The sequence below is a fragment of the Diabrotica undecimpunctata genome, chromosome 5 (genome assembly GCF_040954645.1).
Source record: "Diabrotica undecimpunctata isolate CICGRU chromosome 5, icDiaUnde3, whole genome shotgun sequence".
In the NCBI taxonomy this organism is placed as follows: Eukaryota; Metazoa; Arthropoda; class Insecta; order Coleoptera; family Chrysomelidae; genus Diabrotica; species Diabrotica undecimpunctata.
Genome location: NC_092807.1, coordinates 25922318 through 25949987, shown reverse-complemented (window position 1 = coordinate 25949987; position 27670 = coordinate 25922318). Strand labels below are relative to the sequence as shown.

Genomic DNA, 27670 nt, shown 5'->3' with positions numbered 1-27670 from the left:
ATTTTATGTCGTTCTCTGACTATATAATGATAATAAGGCTTTGTGGTTCTTTAGTAGTTATTTTGACTTTACAGTTAAATGTTAGTTCAAAATGGAAATTCAAAAATTAAGCCAAGTGAATATCTTGGACATCCGTGCAAAACAAATTGTTTTAAATGTATTTAATTATCATCTAAATTTAAGAAGTGGTGAAAGTGTCAGAAGTTTAACCGATAAAGTAAGTGCTATGACGGGAGTAAATTTTTATGTCCAAAATACGCAAAGAATCTGTTGAAGGAGGACTAAGGCCCATAAAAAACAAAAAAACAAGAAAACGTACCAAAAGTAGAGTGAACAGCAGAAAGTTCACTTACGATGCAGTAGTTCATACGCGGCTACGTGCCATCGTGCATAGTTTTTTCTTTAAAAATTTACCGCAGACATTGAACAAAGTTTTTGCACTGGTTAGTAAAGACAAAGATTTAGCAAACATGTCACGCACAACAATGTGGAGAATACTTCATGAAATGAACTGTTTTTTGCAAAAGAAGAGTAAAGTCAAGCATGATTGAACGGCCAGATATTCTAAAATGGAGGCATCAGTATTTGCGAGAGATAAAAAAATTTTGTTTTCAAGGATACACCGTCGTTTATTTGGACGAAACTTGGGTGAATGTTGGACATAGTATTTCCAAAGAATGGAAGGACCTCTTAGTAACTTCAACCAGGGATGCGTTTGTTAAGGGGTTATTAACATACCTAAAATAGCCGACACAACGAGGCTCCCGATTTGTTCTAGTGCATGCAGGTAGCGAATTGGGCTTTGTAGATGGTGCGGCTTTTTTGTTTTTAGCTAAAAAACTCAGCGGACTATCACGATGAGATGAATGGTCCTATATTTGAACAATGGTTTAAGGAAAAGCTGCTTCATAATCTTCCAGAGAAAACTGTTGTGCCTTTAATAAAGATCAAATTAAGACGTGGTTGCTGGAGAAAGATATCTTTTTTGAAGAAGATTATTTAAAATCAGAGCTTATGGAAGTCGTAAACACATACAAAGAAAAATACATAAAATGTAAAATCGACGAGATGTGCAAAGAGAAAAATGTTACCATTCTGAGACTACGTCCATACCATTGTAAATTAAATCCATTTGAAATGGTATGGAGTCAAGTCAAAAGACATATTGCCTCACACAACACAGAGTTTAAGACTACCGCTATGGAACAATTAATAAGAAATGCATTTGGTGTAGTAACAGTGGAAAACTGGAAAAACAATTGTAATCCTGCTATTAAGGAAGAGCAAAAATTTTGGGTTATTGATGGGTTGATGGATATTGATCCTGTGGTAATAAATGTGACGGTAGACAGTGGCAGTAAATTATATGCAATGAGTAAATTATGTGATAGTGTGCAAATCTGTGGACACAAAGTGCCAAATCCGAAAAGTCTGTAAATACCAGTCCGGCAAAAGTGAATATATATATATATATATATATATATATATATATATATATATATATATATATATATATATATATATATATATATATATATATATGTAAAGTTTAGTATATAAATAAATGGACACTAAATAGAAAAAAGAATGGAATAACAACATAAGCAGAATGGGGGAGACATGTGTGGTCAAAATAGCAAGGGATAAATCCATATTCGGTTGAAGAAGAAGTATCGACCGACCGCGCAAAAGATGGAGTGACAACCTTCCATAGAGGTATTAATCCGCCAATGAACAAGCAGAATTGCTTATAAAGAGAAAAAAGAATAAGAAAATAAAGTATAACTTTGATACGCCGAAATTTATTGGGATACCCTGTATATTTCAAAATAATTTTAAAATGTAGCTTTTATCAACTTACAAACTAATAATTTAAATTTTTTTAATTTTTTTGCTCTTTCGCTGTAATTTTTCGTTCCGTTGGTGGTGATTCACCCTGTGTACAAGGAAAAATTTTTATGTATGTAATTGTTGTTATTACTTACATGAAAATAAAATTAAAGCTGCACTTGTTTTTTTTTAGTTACATCTTATCTAAAGCATTAATAAATATGTAATGTTAAATAATAGTGAAATTTAACCATTTTTATTAGACCTATAATAATTACATACCTATATCTGTAAATTAAAGAAACAAGTATTTATAATGCATTATTTTGTATTCAACTATACACATCCTTTTATTAGTGAAATTAATTAACTACAACTAGACAGTGCTGAATACGGCTCTGATTAGAATGACTCATATATCGACAATCTAACAGCAAAACCGGCCTGAGAGTTTTGGCAACACTGATCTCCATAAGCGCAATGTTATTTTCTTAACTTGAAACAAAGTATCGTATTATGGACTCACATTGGCAACCTTTTCATCGTTTGGTTCCCTTGTAGTTAAATCCTCAATTTTCAGCAATATGTCATTACTTTTTAAGTTTAAGTTTCAATATTTTAAACAAAGATTTTAACACCTTAACAACAAATTTTAACACTTTAATCAAGACTCGATAATGATGGTACAAAAATACCGAAAACGTTTTGATGTTTCAACTAATCATTTTATAAAATTTTTAAATTTAAATATACTAATTTTTTGTTTCATAATAATAATTATAATTTATATGCTTAAAGTGGGAAAGTTTTTGGAGGTTGGCTGTATACCTTATTTGTTAAAAAAGCTTTAGGGGAAAAGAGGGTACAGAGAGACAGAGGGAACAGTGAGACATTTGACAATATTTGTTAAATTTAATTTCGATTGTTGGCATTGTGAGTCCCAAGAAAAGTGCAAAAACCGTTGGTCGGTTCACGGACGAACAAATGAGGGAGGCGGTACTTTTAGTAACAAATGGTATGAAAATACGCTGTGCTGCCAGGGAAACAAACTTAAGCTTCCAAACTTTAAGCAGATATGTAAAAAAATACAAAGAATACCCTACTTGTAGGATGAGTCCTAACTACAAAGATAAACAAATTTTTTCGTCACAGTTAGAAGTTCTTGTTCAATACATTGTGATTTGCTCAAAGATATTTTATGGGCTAACTGTAACTAACTGTCGCAAGTTAACCTATGATTTGGCCACACCCACCGGACAATTGGGAACAGTCAGGCCAAGCATCAATAGATTGGTACAAAGGATTTCGAAAACGGCATCCAAATTTGAGTCTACGAACACCAGAAGGTTTTAGTTTAGCTAAGGTAGCAGGATTTAATCCTGCTAATGTAAAATTATTTTTTGAAAAACTAGAAAATGTTTTCAGAAGGCACCAAAATGTCTCAAATGGTCTGAGAATTTATAACCTAGATGAAACGGGGACTTTGACAGTCGCAAACAGTTCAACTAAGGTTCTAGCACAAAAGGGTGTCAAGCAAGTTTCGACAATTGAAAGTAGCGAACGAGGAACATTAGTTACAACGTGCTGCATCGAAACGCCTGTGGTAGTGCAGTGCCACCTGTGATGGTATTTGCATGGGTGCATTTTAAAAGTCATATGTTAATAGGAGCTCCTCCGGGCACCTTAGGACTGGCTACAAAAGCCGGTTGGATGAACACGCAGTGGTTTATAGAAGTATTGAAGCATTTTATCAAACGCACATTAAGTTTAAAAGAAAACCCTTCGCTCTTAATAATGGACAATCATGAGAGTCACATCTCAATAGAAGGAATTAATTTGTGCAAAGAGAATGGTGTTACAATCCTGACAGTTCCTTCTTATTGTACACACAAATTACAACCGCTTGATCTAGGTCTTTTAAAACCTTTTTATATCTTTCACAATGACGCCTTACGTTCGTGGCATAAAGCTAATCCAGCAAAACCAGCAACTATATATCACGTGGATCATTTGTAGGAGTGGCTTATCCCCGAGCAATGACCCCTTCCTGTAACGGTAGTGCGCGACGGGTTTGCTAATCTCCTTTTAAGTGGTTTTCAGGTATTTATATAATAAGTTTATGGAACTGAACACCAACCAGTATTTAAATACGAGTTCTTGATTAAAGTAAAGGGAAGCAAGTAGTATTACTCATTTTATTCATTACGTTTTCTATCATTATGTGGCGTCCGTCGGATAATAATAATGGAGCTTTTTCTAGTGTTCCGGTAAAAAAGAAACATTTATCTGTAGATGCAAAGCAAATTGTAAAAACTATATACAGTACCTTACTTAAAAAAGGACTTGACACAACTTCCGCTACAAGTGAAATATGCGATTTGACGAAAATACCTCTGACCACAGTAAAAAGAATTACATCAAATCCCATAGAAACAAGAAAAAACGTAAACATTCCAGTTCCACCAAATTTATGGACGAAGCCGATAAGGACTTGATTCATCGAAAAGTCTGAAGCAACGGCTCAATGTTGACGAAACCCAAATAAGCTGTAGCCTCACCAGTTTATGGAAAATTTTGAAAAGTATGGGCTTTCGATATCGTATAATTGACAAAAGACAAGTAATTATTGAATCTCATAGATTACAAAAATGGCGCTATGAGTATATAACTTCCGTCTTCCGTCATATATAGCTCCGTCAAATAAAGAGAAAAGAATAACGATTTTACATGCTGGATCAGAAAATTGTTGGATTACAAATGCCCTGTGACTTTCTGCAAAGAATATTAAAGACTCCTGCGTCGACTACCATGAAGATTCAACGACAGAATTCTTTGAAAAATGGTTCAAAAATAATCTTATGCCAAACATTTCTCAGAATAGCGTGATATTAATAGACAATGCAAGCTATCACAGTGGCCAACTAAGTAAGGCTCCAAATAAAAAAAAAGTATATGTATGTGATACCAAAGAATATAGACGCTTATAGAAGAATTGTTCACTGTTATTTTTGAAAGTCGGTAAAGGTTAAACAAGGTGGGACGCACGTTACAAACAAGAATGAGAGGTAGATCAAGATTTTAGTACCAATAAGTAGCGGTCATGTCAGCTCTATTATTGCTTCTTAAATATGAAAGAGTGGGACAATAAATGCAACTTTAGATATTTTTATATGTAGATGCCGCGTGGTCGTAGAATAGGATTAAATTTTTGCGTTTTATAAAATTTTTTAAAGAAAATAATATTATTTTAACTTTTAATAAATTAAAATCAGTTGAAGACTATATTGTAATAATTTCACCAATATTCATTCATTGTAAAAATTATGTTTTAGATACTACTAGTTGTTATTTTAAAACAAGATTAAATAGTACCCATACAGCGTAAAAACTTTCACATATACTATTCATTAAAAGGTACTGTTAAATATTTCAAAAATAAATCAGGAATGCTTTTTGGTGCTATAAAAAATTATGGATGAAATGGAAGTTTCGGCGAAATGGAAAATTTCATAATTTAGTAAAAAGTTTCATTGAACACTTTTTTTTTTAAATTGAAATTTTTTAAAAATGTTTCGTTAATTTTTGGGCAGAAAAACAGTATAATAAAAAGTTATGTGACGGTTTTTCGTTGTGTTGGAACAAACCCATTTTTAATTCAAAGTTATACAATTAAAAAAATAAATACTTTGAATATTATTAATATCATACATTTTTAAGTTTTAAAATTAAAAATTTAACAATTTAATATATTAAAAATAAAGATTTTATTGTGAAAAAACAAAAAAAAAGACGGTTTGCAAATCAATGACATCGAAATTTGTTTAGGCGTAGATGCAAAGCTACCCGTTCGTACTCCTTTCCCACTTCCCCCTAACTACATATTTCATTATGAAATTTTCATGATAGTTGTAAGCCGACGGCCACGGCGCCACGCTTTGAGTTTATGCAGCCACCCTCTTAAGGAGTGTTTTGAGGTATAAACCGTAACCAAATCGCCCATTTGAACTGCTCTTCTAAAAGCGTCTATATTCTTTGGTGATACATCAGCAGAGGAAATGGGACATACAGTGCTGCGGTTTCCACCCTGTTATTGTATGTTTAACCCCATAGAACATATATGTGGCACGAAATGAAGTCTAACGTGAGGTCACAAAATATTTCTCCAACGTTAAGTAGTACTGTTGTGTAAGAAAATGTGTCAATGATATTCTTCCAAGTAGTTGGAGAAATTCAGTCCGACACGAAATAAGTAAAGAAAAATGATATGTTCATGTAGATCATATTATAATTGAATCGATCATAATTAATTTAGATGAGCGATAGCGAAACAGAACTATGTGTGGAGTACAGATACTGTCATCAAATCTACAAATGTTACGATTAAAAAAACCGGTTCTTTTCAAAACCACAAATTATAATTGTTTGTTTTTCTATAATCTTAGCAATTAAAATAGATTTACCTTATTTTAAAACTCATTTGAAAACACTCGGGTATGTAAGTCAAAGCAATATATTGTACATCCGTTTTTTTGTTTTTGTCGTCGTAATTATTATATATTTTGTGGATCCTTTGGTTTATTATAGGAGTACCGTCTAGTCAGTGTTAATTGTCAAAAGACCAACTCTGTCTACCTCGTTTGCTTATCGCTCCGGACCGGTCTTAACAATAGTTAGATAAATTTAATAATATTTACGGACTAATTACGCACTAATTGAAGTCAACCATTTTCTGCTAAACAAACTGTACCTACGCACATAATAAAAAAAAGAGCGTGGCACTTAAAGAGTTCCGAGATAAGTTAATACTTCTTATATACTCGGTTCACAATTTGTCGATAGCTCACTGCAAGTTTAACCCTAATTAGAAAACTGAAATACAGAGAGGATAGGTAATACGATATAATAGTAAAAACCAACCTGAAACTGACGGTTTAAGATGTTTTCGACTAACCCACCTTGTATCTGAAGGAATACAATACCTTATAATCCTATTACGAGGGTATTTGAATAGGTTTATATATATTTAGAATATATTTTGAATGGTTATAGATGACCGACCAGTGTCGTAGAGTATATGATTGAAACATTTATTTGAACTAAATAAATATATTTTTTTAATTGTACTTGTAAATGTAAATTGTATTTTTTAATAAAACTTATTTATTTTATTCAAAAATAAAAAGTTTCTTGCCATTTGTAAAAGATACATGCCAAATGTCACCTGGCAGAATTTCCAATGTGTTTTAAATGAATCCATTAAAAAAATAAACGCAGAATGAAAGATTACATTATTACTGAGGGCAGAAAGTCCCTGAAAACTTCTACAATGTTTATTTTAATATGTTATGTAACAGGGGTGGAAATAAAAGAGAAAATATAGTATTTTATATGACGTATTTTTTTCTAGTCACATAGCTTTTCATTTGTGTCCAAATGAGTTTAATTGGATTTATTTCGCAGTGGTAGGGTGGAAGTCTAAGGACTGTGATGTTTCGCCTTTCCGCCATTTTGTCAACTATGTATTTCTTGAACTTAGATTTGTGTTGCCGGGCAATTTTTAAAAGTTCTGCTTTCACCATTCCATCTTCGTAAGGCAGATACTTATTCCGCAGCCAGTCAAGAATATCCTGTTTCTTCCACGCAGTCGTTGGAAGTCTTTCTACTAGTCGTGAATGATAAGGTGCATTATCTAATACTATAATTGAATTTGGTAGTATGTGTTCAATCATCTGCTCAAAATACTCTTCGAAAACATCAGCTGTCATCTCCTCGTGATAGCCTTTTGGGCTTTTGGACTGAAATTCCAACAAACCATGCTTAACAAATCCTTTTTCACTGCCAATGTGAGAAATTATTAATCTACTGCCTTTACCAGAAGGTGGGGTGATACCAGTAGACCAACCTTCCATAAAGGCTTGCCTGGAGCTTTATCTGACCGATTTTTTTTTAGAGTATGACCTGAGTTTACCCACGTTTCATCCTGGTAGAAGATTGGCCTTCCTTCAGCCCGGAATTTTCGTATGGATCTTAGATAATTTCTTCTCTAACATATTATCTCCTCCCGGTCAATCAAAAGTGATTTTCGGTCTGATTTCTCCCACCGGAAATTTAATTCTTTTAAAACTTGCCACAATTTAGTTCGTCTGATATGAGGCAAATCCAGGTCGTCTCTAACTTCTTGTAAAATTTTGTTTAGGTTTGGTATTTCTTTTTTGAAAAAAAATCCATGAATTTTCATTCGAATACCATTTTTGGCAAATTCATCAATTTCAATAGGCTTTTTCCCTCTCTTTAAGTATTCGTTTGTGTTTGGATTACCTATACCGTGTTTTTTTCTTTCTGATAGGAACCTATATATAGTTGACTCACCTACGCCAGTCATGTTGGCACAACTTTCGACTATGTTGCGAACAGTGTTTGTGGGATTCTGAGAAACCAGAGCATCGTGAACATTCAGGACAATAGTCTTCTCTCTTGGTGAATAGACAGACTTACTGACTGTACGCAACAGTACCGGTGTAAAACTTGATGATGTCGATCATGAAGCCATCACAAACAATCCAACAAAACGAGCACGAGCGTAAGGTACGTATATGTTCGTAGGTATATGGAATAAAAAATCACTCACGCACTGCATATAATTCTCAAAAGAAATATTCGAGACGCTAATTACTGCCGTAGACACGGAAACACCGACGAGCCGTAAATTACATGCAATCAAAAACGTACTAAACAAAAAAATTGTTTTCTTTCGTAATAACTTCGACCTTTCAAGTTAAGTTTCGAATATAAACTGAACAGACGAGGCACGTGGCCAAAGCCGCCATCCTAATTATCTTGCAACGAATAGTACCTTCGGATATGAATTCCAGGTTTTCTAGTAAAGTGATTAAACGCAAAGATTAGTATTGAAATATCCAAAGAGATAAAGTATTCTTATTTACAAAATTGTTAATGGTTAAATTCTTATTTTTATTAATATAATATAACAACCAACATTAGAGGTGAAAGTTTTAATTGTTTTTTTGCTAAATATATTAGTATTAAAATATTATTAATATTATATATAACAGTATTAAAATATTATATTATTATTTAATGAATAAACATCTTAGGAACGCCTATGATTTACGACCGTTTTATGAGTTTGAGGCACATTTCGTGCTCTCAACAATTTGTGAACGGAGAATCGCGTGATATTACCATATGTAGGCTAATGAAATTTTATATCTGCTTATTACTGCATTATTAATATTTTTTATAACAACACTTCACATTTAAGTTCTTTAAATTAAAAACAAAAATTCTTTTAAAAATTTGTTTAAAGATTTTGATAATTCTTAAATACTTGTTAAATATAATTTATAAATTTATTCATCATATACATTTTCATTATTATCTTGTATTTATGCTTATTTATTTTATTTTGGGTATCATTATATTCTAAAAATAATCATAAATAATGGGAGGGTATATTTATTAATTTTCATCGAAAACTTTCCATTTGTAAATTATTATCTATAAAAGGCTATAAAATTTCTAAATTGAACTTTTCTTTGGGTATTTTAATTAATTTTATTCAATTTTATCTAATTGTAACTAATTTGGTTTAGTTTTATTAAATTTTATTTTTTATACTATCTTTTATCTCTGATATCCTTTATATTTATATCTTTTTTCTTTAAAAATAAAATGAAATATTTGTTAAAAATATAGATCTAACCAAACTTTATATTGACAATGTCAAACCATAAATCTAATGCCATTGAGCATCGTGACTACGCTATTATCATAAGTTATTTTATGGCCTACTTAAATAACGATTTTTTTGATGGCTCTATATAAGAAACTGAAACTAAGAAGGTAAATGTACCAATTTTTTTCAGTATATTTTGACGCATCTTTCTTTTATTTTTAAAATTAAACAACTAAAAATAAGAAAATCAATAAGAAAAAAGGTACTTACAGACATTTCGCAACTTCTTTTAAATATTCCGGATTCTCAGGATTTAATCGCAAACACGTTTGAAATGATTCTAAAGCTTCTTGAAACTTTTCTTCCTCTCGATAAATTTCTCCCTTCAATGTAAAATGTTAAAATACCCTTAAACATTACGCTACTTGCTTTAGTGAATCAAAAATCCTTTTTTATCTCACAAATAATATTTTTTAAGACGGCAAGAAGGAAGGGTCGTTTTTTAAGGTATAAAAATATATCAATAGGACAGAGATCTGCTATGTATCTTGCTCCAACAATATTTAATCGCTTGCCCAATATATAAAATATATATTAATACTCTTAATTCACTAAGTATGGTAAAATCTATATTTAAAAAGTGAGTCCGCTAGATGCAAAACTCTGTATTTGCAAAAATTGTAAAAATAGAGTTTTAGCTGACAGTTATTTGTCACATGTTATAGCTATCTGCTGATGTAGAAATTCACCAGCAAAGTAAGGTATTTACTAAGAAAAAGGCATTAGAAATCTTGAATCAGACGCAAAACTCTGTATTTGTCAGCCTATGCCAGTTGCATAACTGTGTAATTGCAATTGGCCAATCGCTTATATTCTTTGAGTCACATGACACGTCTCATGTGCACATGTCAATTATTCCATCATTCGCCATTACCGGTTTCACTGTTTGTTATTTGAGTACTAAAAACACCAAGTTTATTGCAAATAATTAACATTATGGATCTTCATGTGCATATTAGACCTTGTGAAAAAGGAAAAGGGAGAAAACGAGTTGTACAAACAGAAAAATGGAAACGAAATGTAATGAAACTTAAGAGGTAAGAGGTATCTACAATTAACTAGATAGGTTTGGGACTTATTGTCAATATTTTTAGGCATAAACCTAAGGATTTACCCGGTTTTCCCACCTGTAACCATACAAAGAAAGTGTATTGTTGTATAGATTTAAAGATGCGAGACATTCAGCGTTTCCATAATAATCTGTATTCAACAACTGACAAAATAAAACAAGATATTTTTTGCTAAAATTTTGTGAAGGTCAAAAGCCCAAGAGATCAGGTACAAACCTACATGGAATTTCAATTAAATATTTTGTTCCTACAGTAGAGGGTGGACTTTTAAGAGTATGCAAGACAGCATTTCTTGGAATAACTCATTTAAGTTCTGAAAGAATAGAGCGTGTTGTAAGAACGTTTGTTATCCGGGGTGAAATACCAAAAGAGAGAAGAGGAGGAGATACAACAAAAGGTAGATTTGATCCAATAAAATTATCTATCCAAACATTTATGGGACATTTAAACGGTGCAGAGAGTCATTATAATAGAGGACGATCGACTAGATTGTATTTACCATGTGATCTGAATTTTACAAAGCTTTACAGAATGTATTGTCAACGTCATCCACATCATTCCGTAAAGTTATCATATTTCCGAACATACGTTAATGAACACTACAACATATCATTCGGCACTCCCTTAGTAGATGTCTCAGAGCGAAGGAAATTTTGAGAAAAGAAAATTCAGAAGAAGAAAAGTTAAAGGTTATAACAGAGCAGAGAGTTCATACGTTAAGAGCTAAAGCCTTTTATTCTTTGTTAAAAAATGAATCAAATCATAACATACAAATATTTTCTTTTGATTGTCAAAAAAATCTTTCTTTGCCAAAGCTTCCCGACCAGGCGGCTTATTTCTCACAGCAAATAAATTTTTATAATTTCACCATCGTGGCTGGAAATTCAAAATCCCATCTTTCTTCTGCAAATGTGACGTCATATGTGTGGCTGTAGTTTGAACATCCAAAAGATTCAAATGCTGTTGCCTCTGCTGTACATGATACTCTCATAAAATTCAACTTTAAAAATCAAATCGAAAACCTATTTGCAGATGGATGTGGTGGACAGAACAAAAATAGCACGATGATGTCTATGATAATCTACTGGTTGGTTTATGAAGCACCTGTCACATCAAGAAAGTGGAGTTTACGTTTCCTGTTGTTGGTCATTCCTTTTTGCCACCAGATAGGATTTTCGGTATGATAGAAAGGGAGATAAAAAAGAAGAACGTTGTAATAAACAGAAAAGAATATGAAGACATAATTGGAAAACACTCAAAGGTGCTGAGACTTGGTAAAGACTGGCAGATATCAGACTGAAGAAAGACGAGTGACGTTGTTGTTAAAAAACCTTCCCAGTGGCATTTTAAATGTAATGCAACGAAACGATTTATATTTTCTAAGGACAAAGATTATATGGCTACGGTAAGGGGGGAAATATTTTATCGTTCTGACATAGGGTTCAGCAAGTCTAAGACGAAAAGGGAAAAAGATTTCTTTATTGAAACCAAAGTTACAACAGATTAGATGTTCATTGGAAGGAGATAAATCGTCCATAGGCACTCTCCTTAGAAACCATTTTGGTGAAAATTGGAGAGACCAGCCGGATCTCAAATTTTATAAAATTATAGATACTGGCGTACAAGCAAATAATAACGAGAGTGCTGCAGAAAATGATCATATTGATGATGAGGACCCAGAGGAACTTAGAGTTTAGGAATTAATATAAATATATACATATTATAATTTGTAATACCTTTTGTTATTTGGATAAAAATAACCTTCACTAAAAGTTTACTTCCACATGCTTTCTTCCTTATTCCTAACACACTAGGTTTAGAAAACAGACTAATATAACAACCACTAATATCGGTAATGGTTGACTATTATCATGTATTTGCAAATGTTAGTTGCATAAATCTGTATTTACATAGTTCACTTGCAAAACTCGGTGTTTTCAAATTTTTCTTCCTTTTCTAGCAAACCCAATAACTTTTCTAAGAAAAAAATCATTATATTTTACCTAATAAAGCATTTATCTATCACAAAAAAGTGCCATTTATTATGTCTAAGGTTTTTTGCAAAATTTATCAGTTTTTTGCAAATAACTCAGTTTGACTTACACAGTAAATATACAGTAAATACAAAGTTTTGCATCTAGCGGACTCAAGTATGAATCAAGGGTGTGCTGTAAAGGCCGGATCTACTAAAGACGACCAATTCAAGTAACAGGACAACGCACTAATGGAAAAAATAATATATTAAGGCTAGCCAGTTAAAACATCAACATTTTAAACACAAGAAAATAGGAGCTTACTACAGAATTCATTGATGCACAGATACACATATCTGCTATCCAACAGACGAGAAAAAAAGAGAAAGGCCAACCATGCTAGACAACTAGAGGTCCCGTCATTTCGGAAGGCATCTAATTTGCATATTATCGCACTGGACAGAGGTCAAAATTTGAAATTTCTACCTAAGCCACTCCTTAGCAGTAAATCATTTCAATACTCAGTAGCGCAGCAGTGCAGTTGAGAACAAGTTGTGTGTGTTAAATATTAGATAATTTTATTTTCAAACAATCTTGCTGAAAATGGACGGAAAAAAACGTAGCGTTATTAAAGAGCAGGGTCATCAAATAATATTTAATGTGTATAATTATTTTAAAAATATGAAAAGTGAAATGGACACTCTGCTAATGGTAAAACATAAGACTGCTGAAGCAACAGGTAAGGAGTTTCAGGGCATTTAGTATTAATTTTTGATATTCAAATTCTATGTTCCAACACTTTTTAGTTTTAGTTCTCAATGGGACTTATTTGTCAATCTTTTATACTCTGCTCTTGTACCCCATTTTGCCTACCTTCGCTTCTCTTTTGTATTGGGTGTGTGGAGAATACCATTTTCGACATATTTCTTTTTTCATTCCTTCGATGTGTCCTAAATATCGTATTCTCTGCACTTTCGTTACAGTCGTTATTTTTAGCTATTATTCGTGTACTTCGTTATTTTGTTAACTACTTCTTGATCTGTAGGTACTATAGTTTATTTTTATGAACGAGAGAGTAATTAGCATAATTTTAACTGGTAGCTCCGACCACTCCATGGGCGTGCTCAAGATTAATTGAAAAATTACTTTGAATAATTGTAAAAAATAAATGAATTATTTCAGTGTTATAAAGTGTTATGTGTATGTAAACAAAAGTGACCTCTTTTATCACACACTATATTAGAACTGACTGGCCTACATTAAAAAGGGTTTTAAAAAATTCACATTTTTTTTTAATTTTTAAAAATTACAAAAGAGAAAAAGAGTTTTTAAAACCGTCTAAGGTATGTTAAATAGATGAATAAAAATATTAATATAAAACTTACAGCTACTTGTTACAAATCCAAATCAGATTCAGAAGATGAACTTTCAGAACCAAGATTTATAATAACTGGCTCGATCATTTTATCAGTAATATTGTCCAGCTTCCACATTTTTTCCTCTTCTTTAATAGTGTGATTTACTGCCTTTTCCCAGTTTTCAGGTTTTGCATTATTTACGGCCTCCAAAAACAACTGTTTAACATCATGAATTTTAAAAGTGGTATTTTTTCTTAAAACTTCACTCTTTATCTGTGCCCATACCAGTTCAATCGGGTTTAATTCACAATGATATGCTGGGGATCTAAGTACTGTCATTCCACGATTTTTGGCAATTTCATCAATTTCGTATTTTTTAAATTTTTCTTTATGAAGGGCACACAACGAATAAAGTTCCTTTCTTATAGATCCGGGATGGTACGTAATATTTTTTGAACTCAGCCAATTCTGCAAGTCTTTTTTTAACCACTTGGTTGTGGGCAGTCCTTCTATAAGTCTGGAGTGATAACTTGCATTATCCATTACTATTACACAGTTCTTAGGAAGAAGATCTATCATTTGTTCGAACCATTCTTGAAAGACATCAGCGTTCATGTCTTCATGGTAGTCACCGGTACGAGTTGATTCAAAAGTTAATAAACCACCTTCAACAAAACCGTCTGAACTGCCAATGTGTACTATTATCAGCCTGCGTCCCTTTCCTGATGGTGGGTTTAAACCAGTAGATAAGTTATTTACAAAAGCGTGCCTTTGACTTGTAACAGTTTCATCCTGCCAAAATTTATTTGGTGTGTGACCCTCGTTGATCCATGTTTCATCAAGATAAAATATTTTTCTTTTTTGGTTTCTCATTTCCTTTATGGTTCTTAGAAAATGTCTTCTCCATATGACAATATCGCTTCTTTCTAATAAAATAGACTTTCTGGGATTCTTTTCCAGCGGAAGCCTATTTCTTTTAAAAGTTTCCATAACGTACTTCGACTCATTTCTGGGTAATCCTTATCATCTCGAACTGAGACAAGAACTTTATCCAATGTTGGAAATTCTTGTCTAAAGAAGAATTCATGCACTTTCCGTCGAAGTCCTTCTTTAAAATGATATTCTATTCGAAATTTTGGTTTCCCTGGAGCATTATGTGGCATTTGAAAACTACCACATTTCTCTTATTTAATAACTCTGTAAATCGTAGATTTCCCAACACCAAGTGTACTGCTAACTAACTCAACGGTCTCATCAACACTTTCACATAAACGTTTGTCTGTAAATGATTTAAAACAATTAAATATTAATGTTTTTTCATTAACTGTTAGAGGACCAATTTTTCGGCGTTTACACGGCACTTCTAAATTTTCCATAACACTAGTATACACAATAAACTGCATCTTGCAACTGAAGTACCTACTTTTAGTGAACTGTTAAGAATTTTGAATACGCCACTTGGACCTTCCTATATACAAAATGGGAAAACCCACTATCAGATTTTCTGTGGAATAAGTTTAGAAGGTAATTATCTAGTCAATTACTGTCGTAGACTCCTGGAATTAAAGAATTAAATGTTTGATTGTTGAAACCCTTACTTCGTGGAATGCACTCATTTCAGATAAAATAAAACGTTTTATTTTATCTAAAGAATTAAACTTTATTTTGCAAATAGGCAAAGAATTAAACTTTATTTTGCAAATAGATAAAATAAAACGTTTTATTTTATCTAAAGAATTAAACTTTATTTTGCAAATAGATAAAATAAAACGTTTTATTTTATCTAAAGAATTAAACTTTATTTTGCAAATAGGTAGGTACTTATTAAACTTTTATTGGTTATATATAACCAATAAAATAAACATCTTACATTTATTGCAAATTCATTAGTACCTGTTAACCTCCATCACTCCGACACTGGCAACCTTATTTAGGGATTAGTAACCTGGCAACTATTGTATTCTATTCTGCTCCAACCTTTATACCTGGTGGTCATACTCAATTTAAAATTGTTTTCCTATATACTTCTGTAAACTTGTTGACAAATATCTGTTTTTCATTGAGTCACCCGTATCAACAGTTTAGGGATTTGCATACATAATTTATTGTTTTATTACTCTCTCATACATAAAAATACACTATAGGTAGTTCTATTACTATGTGATCATCTAGAATTCCATGGTGTGCTTCCATTACTACTTTATTTTTATTTAACATAATTTTTTGTAAAATAATAACCACATTTACTGTAAAATAATTTTACCAAATTGTCATTATTCCCCTAGCTAGTTTATTTAGTAATATATCGTCATCATTTTTTATATCTGGAGAAAGAGTTCATAGGCTCTTGTTTTCGTAGAAAGTTCTTATTTATTTTTTTTTATTTTCTACTATCGCTTTGAGTTACTTCTCAATGTACTTTTTTGTTTTTTTATGTTGTCTGTTTAAAATTTGAAAAATTATTCCTGCAACATACCAATTATTTTGAATTATTATTTACGTCATCATCAGCAATATCAATGGCGTTACAACTCTTCGTGAGTATTTGCCGCGTTTACTATTGCCTTCCATGTTTGTCGGTCCTGTGCCACTATTTCCCATTGTCTCACTCCCATTTTCTCCAGATCTTCTCTTACTGCATCTTTCATTTTACTTATACGCTGATTATATTTACGTCGTTATAGGCATTTCTGTACGGACAGTATCCAGAATACTACAAGAGAGCAAACGGTCTCTAGATAATAAAAACAAAGTTGAATTTTCTTCAAAGAGACCTTTACGAAAGTCACCTGTGACAGATTTACCAGAATATCAAATTACAGATATTCGGCGTATAATACACGATTTTCATAAAACAGAGAATTGTATTGTTACTGTTAATAAATTGAAGAACAAAATTGAGGGAGATTTGGACATTAAAGTATCAGAAGCCTCGCTACGAAGAATTCTTCGAAATATAAATTTCCGTTGGAGGAGAGCACAGGACAACAGAAAATTGTTGGTTGAAAAGACGGAAATAAGGGCTTGGAGAATCAAATACTTAAGACTTATCAAACATTATAGAAACGAAAACAGACCCATTGTTTACCTCGATTAGACATATGTACACAGTGGACATACTTTGTCGAAAACTTGGAATGATAATTCTAGTAAAGGGTTACTGATGAACATTTCGAAGGGTCAACGTTTAATAATAGTGCATGCTGGTGGTGAAATGGGATTTATTCCAAACGCGCTTTTAATATTTAAGTCTGGTAGTAAATCCGGTGACTACCACTTAGAAATAAATGCCACGAATTACCGCAAATGGCTAAACGAAAAACTAATTCTAAATTTACCCCCTAACTTAGTAGTTGTTTGCGATAATACCTCATACCATTCGGTACAAGTGAATCCTGCGCCTAATAGTAATTCCAAAAAAATGATATGATTGATTGGCTGATTAAAAACAATATAACATTTAATCCTCAAAGTTTTAAACCCGAATTGTAAGCGTTGATTAAGTACCATAAAAATCGTTTCAAAAGGTATGAATTCGATGAACTTTTGCGTGAATATGGTCACACTCCTTTACGGTTACCTCCATACCATCCGGATTTAAATCCGATAGAGATTAAAAATAATATCGCACAAAATAACATAACTTTCAAATTGGAAGATGTGAGACACATGTTGAAAAAACGAGTTTCCGAAATAACCCCAGATGAGTGGAGAAAACGATGTCATCATACAATTAAAATAGAAGACAGTTATTTAACATCCGAAGTCCAAATAGAATATGAAGAAGATATTAATCCCATTATAATAAACTTAGGAAGTGACGATAGTGACATCGAGTGTTCTTCGGAAGAAGAAAATTAAATTAGATTTTGTAGTTCTTCTTTGAAACATTCACATTAGGTATATGAATTTTAAAATGATATGTATATAGAGTTAATTTTATATCTTTTATAAGTTTTCATTTACAAATTTAGATGTGCATTAATTTTAGAAGGACAGCAATATTGACGGTAGTCTTTATTATATCGCTAATATATATTTCCAAGAAACGTCTTAAATCGGGTAGGTCCATGAAATTAGGCCTTTCCCAAAGACAGGAATATTTATGTTTACATGACTTTATTATATCACTAAAAGGCTTTCAAGAAAAGAATTAAATCAGGTAGAAATTTAGGTACATGTAATTGGGACCGTTCATTAGCATATAATTATCCTCACTCTTTAATATTTTGGTATTTTATTGGTATTTGATATTTTGCAAAATACGCTTGACAATTAATTGCTATTTTAAAAATCGCCTTTATTCAGTATAATATGTTTTAGTTGTATCTACTAAATAGTGCGCGCCACTGTCATTTAGTTAAAATTTCAGTAACCAATCACCAACTTCAAAGGCGGTTCGTATACAATTTCGACATGCCTCATAATATGCAAATTAGATGCCTTCCGAAATGACGGTACCTCTACCTAATACCGCGTTTCTCAATCTTTTACTATTGTTCTAATAAATCCATTCGAACATGTAAAAACTATTTATCAATATTTTTAATTTAGTTTAACTCCACTTTTGACAAAAATTCGCCCATTGTGTAAATTAATAAATGACAACATTGTCAACAGTGCTCAGTGTTATAGTGTTTGTGCGCTTAAGACTCTTTTAAAAAAGACTCCGCGAAAAGTCAGGCACCCCGCCTACAACCCAGAGTGAATTTAGACGGGGACGAGGCAACATCTCTGTTTTACAGAAGTCCTCAAAAATCCGGCAAGGATTTACTCCTCACAAAGTTATACAGTGCTCTCCAAATCTGTCAAAGATTTGTCCCGCTTTTGGTATAACAGCAATCAATTATACCTAATTAATACAATAGTGCCCGTTTTTGTATACACTAGAAGTGAGAAGTTTTTCGCATAGTTCTCTGGGTAGACTTCGACACATGGTTGTCACATCTCTTAATTCAAGATCTTCGTGATAGTGACTTAAATTGACAATAACCCGCACATAGACGTTTTGAAAGACTAGTTAACTAGTAACTAGTATTTAGTAGGGGAGAGTGGGGCACATTCGGCCTGAGGCAGATTCAGCCACTTCAAATAAAATTTTAAATAAGCAGAATTTAGCGCCGAATTTTTGCTAGAAATGTGACAACAATCCATCTTCACTTTAGTTGTTGGTATTTCTACAATAAACAGCGTCCAAATATTTGTTTTGTTTTTAAGTGTGTTTTTTCAAGCTAAAGGTAAGTTTTTAAAAAATATATATTTTATGTGATTTAGATAGTTGCTGTTTACATATTTTTGTAAAAATTTGCTCATATTAGGTTGAAAATCTCTAGTTTCAGAATATGTATTTACATAACCTCTAACTTTGACCAGAAGGTCACAATCAATTTTTCATGCTTGCAAAGTCAGGTGCACTTTCGGCCGGCCTAACGGGGTACATTCGGCAGTGGCCGATTGTGCCCCTCACTAATTTAGTAGTATTTTAGTGATTATTTTGATATTTTTTTGTATTGCAGATGGTAAGAAAGTACCAAAATAAAACAGATCGAGCAAATATAAGTGAGCATAGCATAAAAGATGCTCTACAAAATATCTTTTCAAGAAATATGTCCCAAAGAGAAGCAGCAAGAACGTTTAATTTAAAAAGACAAATTTTGCAATCTCGCACGAAAAAAATATTAAGAACAATGACTGTTGAAGAGTTTTTACAAAAGTGTGACGATGATGGATACGAGAGCGAAAATGCAATGGTAGGTTAGTTGATTGTTCTTGTGTTTTAAATATTTTTTTGATGTAATTGTTTGTCATAGATGAATAAATATATGTTTTTTTAGACAAGTACGCTTTAAGAAGTGTATTTTCTTCCTCACAAGAAGACATGCTAGTGGATTTCATAAAGCAACGTTCTAATATGAATTATGGCTTACCTTACGAACAAATAAGATCAATGGTTTTTGACTACGCGAAGATTTTACCAAATTGCAAATATCCAGGGAGCTGGGATATAAATAAAAAGCCAGGAAGAGATTGGCTACTTGGCTTTATGAAAAGGCACTCTGATTTATCATTAAGAAAACCGGAAAGCACGAGTTTGGCAAGAGGTCTCGGATATAATAAAACAAGAGTGGAGGAATTTTTCCAAAATTACAAGACAGTGTTACAAAAATATAATTTTAGCCCTGATCAAATCTTTAACTTGGACGAAACAGGTGTAACAACAGTCCTACCCCCTCCCAAAATTGTAGCACCAAAGGGAAAGAAGCAAATAAGTCTAGTATCGTCGGCCAAAAGAGGTAAACTTCTAACAGTTCTCGGGGTTATAACTGCCATAGGAAACGCATTACCACCGATTTACATATTTCCCAAGGTAAGAAATATCCAAGACTATTTATATGAGGCACCGTCTTTAAGTATAGCATTTGGAAATAAGTCTGGGTGGATGACTAAAGACCTTTTTATTTATACTCTGGGGCACGTTGTCAATCACACAAAATGCGATAAGGAAAATAAAATATTGCTGCTGGACAACCATGAGTCGCACACTAGTCTAGACGCAATACTTTATGCGCGAGATCATGGAATAGTAATGCTTTCGTTTCCTCCGCATACTTTCCATAAACTCCAACCACTTGATGTGGGATTTTATAGGCCTTTTAAGAGTAAATGCTCTGATTCCTTAAATGGGTGGATGATAAATAATCCGGGAAAAACTGTTGCTGTTAAAAATATCCCAAAAATTACAAAACAACCATTTTTAGAGGCATTTTCCCTTAAAAATATTACAAGTTTCTTTGAAAAACCAGGAATATGGCCCCTTAATTTACAAGCATTTAGTGACGTAGATTTTGATGCCACTAAGGTCTATCAGAATGAATCAAGACGTGAAAATATCTCAAATCAAAATGCAGATTTTAAAATAAATAATCAAAAATTCAAAAAGTGTCGGCGTAGTCCTTGATGACTTTGTACAAGATAATAATGAAAAGTCGGGGATCGAGGGCGACGAAACAGTTCCGAGCAAAATTCCAAGTCCTGAATATGTAAGACCTTTCCCAATAGTTGAAAAAGTCAAGATAAAAAAAGAAAAATTAAAGCAAACCAAGGAAAATCTAGAATTTATATAGGTAGAAACCCCTGAAAAACAGCTATTGGAAGAAATAGTAAATGAAAAAAAAAAATAAAAGAAAAAATGAAATCAGAAAAAGAGAACAGTAATCTAAGAAAGAAGTAAAATTCTTAACCAATAGGGATGAACAAGCAAAGAAAGCAAAAATCTAAAAATTAAAAAAAAAATTTTATGACAGCTCTAGCAGTGAATCGGAAGTGAGTATTTTTTGTGACGACTCCTATGACAATGAAAATCTTGCATCTTTCGAATCCGGCGAGGAACTCATAAAAGACACTTTCATATAAGTAAAATTTGAACTGAAAACAACAGTGGTTTATTATGTTGGAAATGTGGTTGAAAAAATATCTGATTCTAAATAGTTTGTCAAATATTTGCGGCGCAGGGGAAATATAATAAATTTTATTTTCCTCAAATAGAGGATACAGAAACCTGCGAAAAATCAAGTATTCATGCCAGACTTACCAAATTCTCTAAATCTCTAAGAGATTCGACGGTGACATTTCACTACAACTTTGAAGGAATTACGGTTAAGTAAATATCTTTGTTAGTTATTAGTTAATAATGTTTTTTAGTTCATTAGTTCTTTTTTGATGTGCTAATTTTCTTACCTTTCCATATTTTGTACGTTTAAAACAATGTTTGATAACGTTTCTTTTAATAAACTGTTTAACTTGTAACAATGCCGTTTCTATATACCTTAAAACATTGAGGCCCAAAGTGCCCCTTGGCCTGGCTGATTGTACCCCCACTGGGGGCACAATCAGCCAGAGTGTAATATATATTTTATTTATTTATTAACAAAAAACTAAAATATATTCAACAAAATTGTTTTACTTTTTAAATGGACAACAGTATAAATTTTACTTTTTTGTTTGCTAATTAAATATAATGAAACATTTTGTGTATTTTTTTAACTAAAAACAATTATGGGGCCGAATGTGCCCCAATCTCCCCTAGTAGGAATTTAGTTTTTTATGTAATTTATACTGATTGTATTTATTCTATTGTTTATACTTCTATCTCTCTCTTTCTCTTTAATAAATCGTTTTGTACCTTTGGATAGCTTTTTGAACCGTTAGTGCTTAAGACATTTCTATATTACAAGTAAGAGCTCTCATATTTTGTATCCAGCAAACTATGTTATACACACACTCTCTCTCCCATTTAGGACATTCTTCATGTTTGTCCTATTGTGTATATACTAATTTTATCTACAACTATTTGTGACCCAATTTTTTATAATTATTTTCACCTCGCCCCCTCTTGTACAATAACAATATATGTGTGCAATAATTATGTAACTTTAGTATTTTTACAATAAACTCACAATAGATCCTTACTTAATTACAAAATTACCGAGAATAAGTAAATTTATTAGTATGTGGGAACACCGATCTGAAACCGATGTCTCTCTTCGTGAGAAGTTCCTAGTTATTTCGAACATTCTTGGGTATCTGCATCTCCTCAGTTCTGACCAGTGTTAGTCGAGTACTTCTGTCCCTATTAAATTTATTTAGCCCAGTCTGGTTATACAAAAATCATCGATTTCACGGCAAAATGTTTCGCAGATATCTGAAGCTTTTAAGACATAGGTGGGGGTTACTAGATGACGAATAGATAAAAAGATACTCCTATTTTTACCTTGCGTTTTTTTTTAACAATAATTTATGGTCAGAATTTGATTTTTTATCTATAAGTTTTTTTCTCTTATAATTTAAATAAACAATATTTATACCATTTTTTTATATCAAGAATATCTTTATTTTCCCGTTTTTTCAATTAAAATTGATAAATAATTTACGGAGATATTTGCAAAAAAGCAGTTTTTTTGCACTAATTTATAAATTTAATTAATTTTTTTATTAACAAAATAAAATGTCATTAATACATTTCAACATTGAGGAATTACCGTCCTTTAAATTTGTGCGAAATATCAGTCAAATAGTTTAAAAGTTATTCAATTTGTTTATCCCTGGGACTAATTATTTAAACCATTGAACTTGCCCTATGAATGATGCTAGACACATTTAACAAATGTCATAGGATTCTTTAAGACTTATACTATCTCAGAAGTTAAATGAATATTGAGTTTTCATCGAAATTATTTACAAAATAAACGTTTGAAAAAGGGGTATGTTTTTTACTTATAAACAATTGTAATAACTTCTATATTTTTGAAGCTACAGACTTAAACGTACAACCATTAGATAGCTGGTAAAAAAACTGACATTTACCAAAAAAATAAATTTTTTATGAATAATAGGAACGAAGTTTGCGACAATCTTTTTGTTAATTATATCTCCATTGTTTATAAACATTAAGAAGTAAAATTTGCACAAATTTTGAATGAAAATCTAAACTTTATATTGAATTTTATAGCTATAAAATTCATCAAATTTTTCGAAACTTAAAACCTTTCGAAACGAAGTTACTTTCGAAAGATCAACATAGGAAAGTGGAGGGGAAACTGTTTTAGCTCCTCGCTGCAAAATTTAATATTATGGTTACGGATTTATCATTTAAAAGCTTCAACAGTTCTGTAGGAATTTCATCAGGTCCATTTGCTTTTCCATTTTTAGCGTTTCTTATTGCGTATTCTACTTCTTCTTTCAATATGTCTGGCCCAGTTGCATTGATTTTCTGAGTTAAGTTGTTTCTATCGTATTCAAATAATTCATTCAGGTATTCTGTCCATCTTTTTATTTTATTCTCTAGATCTACAATAGGATTTCCATCTTTGTCTTTAAGTTTACCTATTTGGCATTTCTTTATGCTTCCTGCTTACTTTTTTGTGCATATTGAACGCATCGTACTTTTTCTTATAGGTTTCCATTTCTTCACATTGTTCTTTAATCCACTCCTCTTTGGCTTCTTTTATTCTCTTTTTTATGTGTTTATTTATTTCTTTGCATTTGTCTGGGTAATTCTTTATCTTTCTTCTTTGTTCCATCAAGTCTAGTATATCTTGTGTCATCTACCCCTTATTCTTTGTTGTTGTTTTTGTAAGATGTTTCTTTCCTGCGGTTTGTATAGCTGTATTTATGTACTTTAATTTTTGGTTAACGTTGTTTGTATCGTTATTTTGTTGCTACACTGAACGGAGGTTTTCATTTATTTCTTCTCCTGTTTCTTGTCGTATATTTTTGTTTTTAAGTTTATTTAAATCTAGTGCCTTTCTGTGTGGTCTTCTAATCTTTTTTGGTCTCGCCTCTATCACAGTAACTACCGGGTTATGATCTGAGCCTATATCAGCTCCTGGGTACGTCTTAGTACATTTAACAGCATTATGATACCTCCTTGCTATCATAATGTAGTCTATTTGATTTCTCACTATTTTTTCTTTGGTATGTTGTGGAGATGTCCATGTATATAACCGTCGAGGAGGTAATTTGAAAAAGGTATTTGTTATTACGAAGTCTTCACTTTGGCAAAATTGAATCAATCGATCTTCTCTGTCATTTCTGATTCCAAGCCCATATTTTCCTACTTGTTCTCCTACCTTAGCTTGACCCACCTTGGCATTAAGATCGCCCATTATTATGTTAATGTATGGAAAGACTGACTTAATAAGTGAAGACAAACAACCTGCAACAAAAAGGTTCAGACCAGACAGTGGTCGAATAAATGAACCAAATTTTAACTTTTAAACCAATGTATGTAAAGAAAATAAAAAAAAGTAAAGTTCAATAAACATTGCAAAATTTAATAAGGCAAGTGATGAAAAAATCGACTTATTTTATCAAAGCAGTAAGGCAGATTAGATTAATATTGTATATCATATTTGTAAGAAAAATAGAATAAAAATCAATATTGTTAATTATAAAAATACAAACAATTATAATTAATATAAGGAATATAATAATATAATGTGTAAAAAATTACCTGAAATTTAATTTATAAAATATATAAGTATTATTACATCATTGATATAAAATGAAAAAACATATGTTGATTTTCCGGGATTTTCCGAGATTTATGGGGGGTGAAAATTATGTCATCATTATTAATACTGCGGCAGACTATTCGAGCAAATTAAAAAAAAAGTAAGTATTTAGGGTGAATTTCAAATGGACTCAATTTTTCCGAGTTTACCCATATTTTCCGGCCAGTGAAAACTATGTAGTTATTCATATTTCGACGAGCTACCCCAGAATAAAAAGAGGCTTGCAGCTACAAAGGAAGCCGAGATAATGTAAATTTTTCCTACGTGTTGCAATTTGAAGTTCCGATGACGAAAAAAAACGGAACTGAAACAGATATCCTCTCCACTTTACTATGTCAATCTTTCGAAAGTACCGTCGTTTCGAAAAATTAGATAAATTTTATAGCTATAAGTTTCAATATAAAGTTTAGATTTTCATTCAAAATTTGTGCAAATTTTACTTCTTAATGTTTATAAACAATGGAGATATGATTTTTTTTTAAAATAGTCACTAACTTCGTTCCTATTGGTCATAGAAGGTTTTTTATTTTTTAATGTGAGCTTTTTTACCAGCTATCCAATGGTTGTACGTACAAGTCTGTAGCTTGAAAAATATAGAAGTTATTACAATTGTTTATAAGTAAAAAACATACCCCTTTTTCAAACGTTTATTTTGTAAATAATTTCGATGAAAACTCAATATGCATTTAACTTCTGAGATAGTTTAAGTCTTAAAGAATCCTATGAAATTTGCTGAATGTGTCTAGCATCATGCATAGAGCAAGCTCAATAGTTTAAATAATTAGCTTCAGGGATAAACAAATTAAATAACTTATAAAATATTTGACTGATCGGGGGGAAATTTCGCACAAATCTAAAAGATGGTAATTCCTTGATGTTTAAATGTATTAATACCATTTTATTTTGTTAATAAAAAAATTAATAAAATTTATAAATTAGTGCAAAAAACTGCTTTTTTGCAAATATCTCTTTAAATTATATATCAATTTTAATTAAAAAAACGGGAAAATAAAGATATTCTTGACATAAAAGAATGACATAAATATTGTTTATTTAAAATGTAAGGGAAAAAATTTATAGACAAAAAATCAAATTGTGACCATAAATTATTGCTTAAAAAAACGCAAGGTAAAACTAGGAGTATCTTTTGATCTATTCATCATCTAGTATCCTCCACCTATGTCTTAAAAGCTTCAGATATCTGCGAAACATTTTTCCACCTTTTTTTAACCAGACTGGGCTAATTGTAGTTTGCATGTTAATTGCAGTTCACCGTATGAAAATATCCCAAGCAGTCATATATATTTTTAAAAATCATGGATAAATTTTTAACTGGACATAAGCGAGCATTCTAGTGAATCTAATGAAACATCAGAGAGTGGTTCCAAAAATAAAATCTAGAAAATATTCTCAAGAATACTTTAATTTTGGTTTTACATTTACTGAAGTAAATGAAGAAGAAAGGTCTACTTGGGGGGTTTTAGGAGTAAACCCGGAGTAAAAGTGGTAAACTTTTTTGCATCTTTTTTAGGGTCACAAATTTGATATTCTCGTCAAAACTCGGCTTGTTGGTATGATTTTATGGTGTCAAATCTCTAGACGACTAGACTATAAAAGACAACGTTAAACGTTAAACAAACAAAACCAATGCCCGCATGTTACATTTATTACTTGTTATTATCTAGCTTCTGAACGTGTACTTTAACTTCCAATTGTACATAATTATCTAGAATATCTTCTACAAATATAAATAAATATAAAATGTATAAATACCTGTTTGTACAAAGCAAATTCATTTTTCCCTTTACTTCTTTCAATTTCCTTAATAATTAAAGATTTACAAGCCTGAATGCCGCCTGTTACATGTTGTAAGTGAATTAACCAGTTAAATTTATCCAAAGAATAAAATTCCTCGTCTGGGCATCTTCGTTCAGATGTCTCTGTAATTAAATATTTTGATTTGCATTAAATTGTTTAAACTCTATATGCCATGGAAATAGGCATAATGGATCGAACTTGTTAAATTTATTGGAAACATACCTTAGACAAGGAAAAAGAGGGGACGCGTAATAGTATGGAATTGACTGAAGCCAAACCGGCACCAGAAAGGTTGCCAGGTCATATTTTATTTCTTCAGTAGATTAAGAATAATGGATATATATCAATAAATAGATTTTTTTAATTTATAATTGAACACTAAAGGCCGTATGACACTATACATTTTCTTGTATCATTTCTTATATCGTTTCTGATATAACAAAAAAATGGATAGTGTCATACAAGCGTATAGTTCTTATATCATAAACGATACAAGAATTTGTGTCCGCTGAAGTTTCTTGTACAAGAAATGCGCCAATTTGTGCGCAAAAACGTAAAATTTCTGTCATAATGGCGGCTGGAGGAGAACTTTGATATACAATTATACCAAGCACAAGCAGACATCAGAGAAAAGTGCCCACCAACAATAACCAAGATTAGAACAACAGTAGCCAAATTGAAAAACAATAAATCACAGGGATTGGATCAAATAGCATCGGAACTACTGAAAGTAGGAGGAGATGTGTTACTAAAAACAATACATAACCGCTTTAAAAATTCGTGATGAGTTTAA

The 27670-nt window shown here is 31.7% G+C and overlaps 1 protein-coding gene across 2 annotated transcripts in view; it reads right to left on the bottom strand.

Moving 5' to 3' along the window:
• Positions 1–27670, bottom strand: part of BBS4 (Bardet-Biedl syndrome 4) — a 222218-nt gene that overhangs the window by 182597 nt on the left and 11951 nt on the right. For both annotated transcript variants that reach the window (XM_072530948.1, XM_072530949.1), the window contains exons 2-3: positions 26833–26999; positions 9797–9909 (exon numbers count right to left, since the gene is read on the bottom strand). In XM_072530948.1, the coding sequence (XP_072387049.1) occupies positions 9797–9909; positions 26833–26999 (280 nt within the window). The remainder of the gene's footprint in view (positions 1–9796; positions 9910–26832; positions 27000–27670) is intronic.